Source organism: Cydia pomonella, chromosome 8, assembly GCF_033807575.1.
Source record: "Cydia pomonella isolate Wapato2018A chromosome 8, ilCydPomo1, whole genome shotgun sequence".
NCBI classification, from domain to species: domain Eukaryota; kingdom Metazoa; phylum Arthropoda; class Insecta; order Lepidoptera; family Tortricidae; genus Cydia; species Cydia pomonella.
The window spans coordinates 11,881,278-11,887,857 of record NC_084710.1 but is presented as its reverse complement, the minus strand read 5'-3'; the positions used below and the strand labels follow the sequence as shown (position 1 = coordinate 11,887,857).

At 36.2% G+C, this 6,580-nt stretch overlaps 1 protein-coding gene across 1 annotated transcript; it reads right to left on the bottom strand.

The window, feature by feature from the left end:
- Nucleotides 1-3,215: 3,215 nt before the first annotated feature.
- LOC133520585 (tRNA-specific adenosine deaminase 1) lies at nucleotides 3,216-6,260 on the bottom strand. The gene is made up of 2 exons (XM_061855089.1): nucleotides 4,946-6,260; nucleotides 3,216-3,541 (listed from the first exon to the last, which is right to left on the bottom strand). Exons 1-2 carry the CDS (start codon nucleotides 5,872-5,874, stop codon nucleotides 3,247-3,249), a joined length of 1,224 nt encoding a protein of 407 aa, XP_061711073.1. The 5' UTR covers nucleotides 5,875-6,260; the 3' UTR covers nucleotides 3,216-3,246.
- Between the last annotated feature and the right edge of the window lie 320 nt (nucleotides 6,261-6,580).

The window sequence follows — 6,580 nt, the reverse complement described above, 5'->3', positions numbered from 1 at the left end:
GGTTAAACAAACTGCCTCCGAATGAAACACAAAAATTTTCACACACCTACGCGAGGAAAATACTAACTATGAAATACCAAAAAAAAACAAATCCAAATGAACGTAATAAAAAATGTATCAATTAATATCATTATTTGAAACTCAATCCTAGCTAACATAAGGAAACATCTCAAAATTTGCATGTGATTACTTTGCCCCACATGCGGATAACAGAACGCGCAGAACAGTTGGTGTGGTGAAAATTAATATTAGCGCCATTTCCTGAACTTGCTAGAGACCGACCACTGCATATCCAAACGAAAAGAGTTTTGTGAATTTGTAATACACAATTGACAAATCAGATCAACCGGTGAGAAACGATTTATAACTTCATGATGTAAGAGTAGGTAAATTATTAATATGACAATAAACCTTATATCGAATATTTATACAATGTATTACGCTTAGGTATGCGTTTTTTTTGCAAACTATATCACAACTACACAAAAGAAGGGCTTTAGTAAAGTTTTTTACCTGTAACGTATAGTTTGTAGTAAGTATGTAACGTAACGTAAGTTTTTTCTTACCATATGCTTTGAGAACAGAGGTCTGTTTTACTGCACTGTATTATACGTACGAAGTAAGTACATAAGCTCCATAATTGAATAATAGCCTTAATTTTACCTCAGAATCTTACCCAACCGCTTATCGCAAATGAGAATCTCTTTACCCGCACTGTAAGATCATATCCAACAATACTAATCGTTTCAGCGAGACATTATTAATGCATCTGAATCGTATAAATGTCAGCATATTTCTAAACCCACGACAATAGGTAGCTCGGGTTAAACGGTAGGATTTCGTCACGAGAATGCAAAATAGATGGTAATTAGTACCCATCTGGCACATGATACTGCAATAGTGGCGAAAACTGGAACTATAGCTACGTAATTCACAAATGCGACAAACTAGGCACAAGTGTAATATCACAGTTAAGTTTCAAAGGACCATAATGGCAACACGATTACCTACATGAAGTCGCTCGATAAAAAATCGAGTCAAAATGGCACAGTCGGCCTGGTCACACCTCGCTTTATACAATAAAGGAATCAACTACACTGACTTTACTATAACGTTTACGCACCGTATACGCTGGCGCTGCGTGTGGCAGGTACTTAGATACAGTTAGTATTTATTCAAGAAGGATTAAGCGATCAATCTCTGGTGTTGTTATTTATCTACTCGATTCCTGACGTCTTAGCCTCATGAATCAATGCGATTAAGAATAGATAACGCTGATTTTAAAGTATCTGGGGGCACGGTAGTGCCCCCGCCAAGACGAGCAAAGCGAAGCGCTCATAACTTAGGTTTGGTAATCCAAATACCAGATAAACAAAATTCTTGGGATATATAGCAATTATTAAGCATAAAAAACTTCAATTGCATAGCTCTCAAACATTAGATTTTATTCATATCTATAACACCCCGATTTCGTCACTGACTCACTCACTCACTCACTTTTTTGACTCATTGATGATCATCAAAACCCTTAGAGTACTTCCTGAAGTCCCAGAAAGCTGAAATTTACTTAGTATGTATGATAGTATTAATATATAAACTACAAAAAAAATCAAAAACATGCATTTTTTTTGCCCCTAAAGAGGATGGATTTTTGTATGGGGAATCAATAACCACTGAACCGATTTAGTTTAAATTTGGTATGTGGATGTAGAATAGTTTTTAACCCTTAATCACCCCGTAAGAGTGAAAAGAGGTAGGCAAATGGCGTTAGGGGTAAAAATGGGCTGAAGTTTGTATGGGGAATCAGTAAAAAACAGATTGTATAAAATATGCCCCCAGATACGTATTTCAGGATTTTAAATAGTAAACCACTCACAACCCTTTAAATTAGGTGATTGTCATAAGCAACTTACAAAAAGAAGTGAATTCCCATCAAAAACATTTTCATGTAAAATGTTCCCAAGTTGCGACTTTTTTTACATGAAATTTTTTTTTGATGGGTCTAATTTTTAGGAATCCCTGTCTACTGTAGATAGGTATTACTTAGGTAATTGGTAGTCAAACTTATGCTGGTGGACAGTTGTGGTTGTCAATAGTAGGTAAGTTTTGCGAATAACTCAATTCGCGACATACTAGCTCCGATCTGCCGTGCGACGACATCACCTTTTACTGGGGCAGATAAGTTGGTAGCGCTGTAAAGGCTAAACGTCAGCTGACATAATCCTTAATGGACGATCTCGTAACGCTTAGCTACTTGTCTAGTCAACAGGTCGGGGTGTGACAGTTTTGATGGTTCGTTTGGCAACTATTATCGGGCCGTAAAAGGGGGATTAAGAATGACCATGGCCTTATGGCCTCATTTGTTTGAATCGGGACCTTTGACCTTTTAAATGAGATGCAACGTCAGTTTATTATGATTGATCGTAGATATTTAGTTATTTAAATTAAATTAATAATTCGATGAAATAAAAGACATAGCTGGAAGGACTAAAACATGGACCAGATTAGTGCAAAATAAGGAAGAGTGGAGAAGATTGGGGGAGGCCTTTGCCCAAAGGCACACAGAATCGGGATTAAGGATTTTAAGGATTTCTGATATAAGGCTATAAATAAAAAATAAATACAAATAAATAAAATTTAAGTAGTTATTTACTATCCTAAAACCTAAGCGCCCTCTTCGGTGTCCACCATAAATAAATTTTAAATACTAAAAAGTGAAAATATTGTAACAAGTTTGACAGCTGAAGCAGACATCGCTGTACCGCACCGTATGTTTCGCTGTGAGGGTACAGAGGCCCTATAGGCTACAATTTATTGCGTTACTCTATATATTCTCTTGCCTATATAAATACTGTCTTACCATCAGGCGGGCCGTATGCTTGCTTGCCACCGTCGTGGTAAAAAAAAAACTGTCTACATACCAACAAAATCTTCCCTGCAATATGGCTTATTTTTAAGTTGGTATATAATTTATGTTTAACACGAGAACTACAAGCTAGCCGAACAGTTTTTTTGATCAGATCATCTATTTTTTAATGATCAGGTCAGGGTGCCTACCGCGATAACCGAAATTCGCAAATTGCGGGGATCTTTCTCTTTTACTCTCACTAAAACGTAATTAGAGTGACAGAGAAAAATGCCCGCAATTGACGAATTTCGATTTTCCCGGTAGCCGCCCAGATCATCAAACACTGAAAGGCAAAAAAAGACATGGGTTGGAATTTAGAATATATTTTTTAATTAAATTTATTCTATACAGAAATTCCACATATCCGGTTTCTTAGTCCATGATTTAAAAAATATATCCTTTACTAACTCCCATTGGCTTAAATACCTCTTTGACTTCCTCTTCATTTCATTATATGGGACATCTTTTAATGTTTGTAATCCAATAGATTTCTTCACTTTTTCACTTCTATTCAGAACACTTTGGAATTTTTTGTAGATATTATATTTATTGATAAACAAAGAACTGCTCAATGATTTGGCTTTTTTCTTTGTGACACCTAGTTTTCGTCCCTGCACTGCTACCTCCACTCCCCTGTAAAAATGCCTCTCATTAATCAAGAAAAAGTTAAATTCTATCAAAAATTTGATTTACATAAAAAGTTGAAAATCCAAATATTATCAAGCTCTATTTAGTGTAACTGTAGAATTTAAGGTGGTTCTAATATGGCCATATTATATGATCCTCTTTCTATTATATTGTCTATGCTATTGCAACCAACAAATCTTAATATAAGTACAGTGTTAACTCTATATAGTGACACTCAAGGGAGAGTTTTCATTACATAGTGAGAAATTAATACTAAAGTAAACCAAGTGCCAACAAATATTGACACTATAGGGAGTAAATTGTTATGGCGAATGATGTTATATGGAGTTTACACTTATGATTTGGGATACAATTATCTTTTCTGCATAATAAGTTGCCAACAAGCTTGAAAAATACAATGCCATGTTATATGAATAGACTTCTATACTATACCTACTGACATTGTAAGTAAAATAAAAGCTTCTAAAAAGTAGCACTGGCACAAATGACACTACTTACAAACTATTATTCAGTGACTTAAAACAATTTGTGCCACAGCTCGTAAAATGTCCCACTTTGTAGCTTGCCATAAGGATGAGATTTGCTTGTATCTGTTTTTATATTTTATACAAATAACCTGACCAGGCACCATGAGGCAAGCAACAAAGTGGGATGTTTTGCCAGCCACGGTCACATATAATCCATATTCATTGTCTATTAATAATTTGGACCCGGGTACGTCCTTAAACTGCGACCACAAGACAGGTATGGGCATTGTGAATGTCATCTCTCTCTGTGTGGTAGGGCACAGCACAGCGGATGACATTCCAGATCTAGAGCAGAGCCCAACTGGGGAAGTACCTCCACCTTACAGAAAATCGCAGCCAAATAACACTAGACCCTACTCATAGTGTTGTGTTCCTGCCTGTGAGTAAGGTTGCCAGAGCTCAACGAGGGGCGGGAGGGATTAGAGTCGGCAACGCGCATGTAACTCCTCTGGAGTTGCAGGCGTACATAGGCTACGGATACTGCTTACCATCAGGCGGGCCGTATGCTTGTTTGCCACCGACATAGTATAAAAATAAATAAAAAAAATACATAATTTCTATGCAACTGCCGTAAACCAACACATAATAAGTTACAATTACATACATCTCTTAATTTAAAAGTTCTGTTTGCTCACATTCAGAATTCAGTTTCGTATCAATCAAAAACCTTCATTTAAATGCTTACAGAATTTATTGTTCTAGCCTAACTAATATCTTGAAAAAAAAACAAAAACCAGAATGTATTTATTATTACTTTATACAATTTTTATTAATGTTACCTTGATGATATTAAATGTAATTAAAATTTTTGTAAAATACTGGATTTTACCTAGTTAAAGATTGTTTTTTTTTATATACTTACTTAGATCTCGTCCAAACTATGCTGCCGGGAGCTGGTCTAACATTTTGCTCAGTTCTAATATAAGGGAACACCAGCTTGCTTTGGTAGAATTGTGGTATTATATCAGGTTGCACCAAAGATAGGTCATCTGCATTTCGTTTCAACAAAGCTCTTGTCAAAGATTCATCTGAATATGTTACTCCACTACCAAAAATGAAGTAATTGATAAAAATAGGCTTGGATAATAATAAGTCTAAAAGGCCACCCTGGATGCCAACATGGGTCCATCGAGCCATCTTGTCACTACAAGACACTGATTGAGTCCTGTCCCCTCGACCAGGTTTAGTGCGAACATGTCCAAGTAAGTGATAACTTGCCCCCGGCTGCTTAGAATCCTGCTCTGAGTCAGGTAAACACTTAGCTCCAGTTCTATGAATATCTGTTTTAGATTTTTTATGTTCTACATCACAAATATCTTCCAAAGCTTGTTTTTTCATACTTTGTAGAACATCACCATACTGGTCCTCTTCTCCAGCTTTGGGTAAGATAGAGGCGTCTCCGCATGGTAGCTGAGACGAATAAAATATAAAGTTAATGTTATCTTTCACTTTGAACAATCCATTCTCAAAATTAAATATTGATTGCTTACTATCTAAAGCTTGCTCCATATTATCGTAGAGATATATCAAAAATCCTCTTCTAGCAAAGACCTCAGCGTGACTATCATTCAGCATATCTCCCGTCGAGGACATTTTCGAAGCACCTATACATTTCGATCCAGTACCTAGTGACACTACTTCAAACTCCTCCGTTCTGTTATCGTATTGTATTATGCAGGACAGTACAGTCCACTCTGCCTCAACAGGTTTTCCGGTCTTTGGAAGTTCATTGTAAAGTTTCACACAGTTTTCAGCTATGTTATCTACATGTGTAATATCGACTAGACCCATATTTCAGGTTCTATGTTTATGTTTGCTTAATCAGGTTCTGTTTATGTCATAATTTAAGAGCTCGCCGATAAATTAGAAACATATTAAATAGTGGAAAGGACTTATTTTACTTAATGGTGCACAATAAATATTTATACACGACGTCAAAGTAAATTAATAGAAGCAGACTCTCATGACACTAACTTGACAATGACATTGACAGCAGCAAATATTGACGTTGACAGCAGAAGAGGCGTTTTTTCAAGCTGCCGACCTACCATGTGCTTTACATAAATTACGCAAGCTCCTACGCACGTTTTGTGGCAGCCACAGGGTCACATAACACGGCCACACGTAACAATATGAAATAGAAATAATTAATGAATATCATCAAAATTTGGTTTAATAAACTTCATCATATCTACCGCATTCATTACTCATTGCTATGTATGCGTGTACGTAATGGATTAAAGCCAGTCCAGGGGGCCTACCGCAAAAACCGAAATTCACAAATTGCGGGGACCTTTCTCTTTTACTCTCATTAAGACGTAATTAGATTGATAAGGAAAAATGCCAGAAATTGACGAACTTTTATTTTCGCACATGGGATAATTTTTCGCACAATCTGATTAAATTTTCAATTTAATTGTAGGGTGTGCCTGCAATTAAAAAATAAATTGGCACGCCGATTTCACTTGATTCGATTTTAAGATAGTGACCGATGAAA

Bases quoted from the DNA above. Each gene is read 5' to 3' on its own strand.
- LOC133520585 (XM_061855089.1), bottom strand. From the start codon at position 5,874: ATGGGTCTAGTCGATATTACACATGTAGATAACATAGCTGAAAACTGT. The intron at 3,542-4,945 runs GTAAGTATATAA...GCATTTTTACAG, and splicing joins ATAGTTTGGACGAGATCTAA to GGGAGTGGAGGTAGCAGTGC.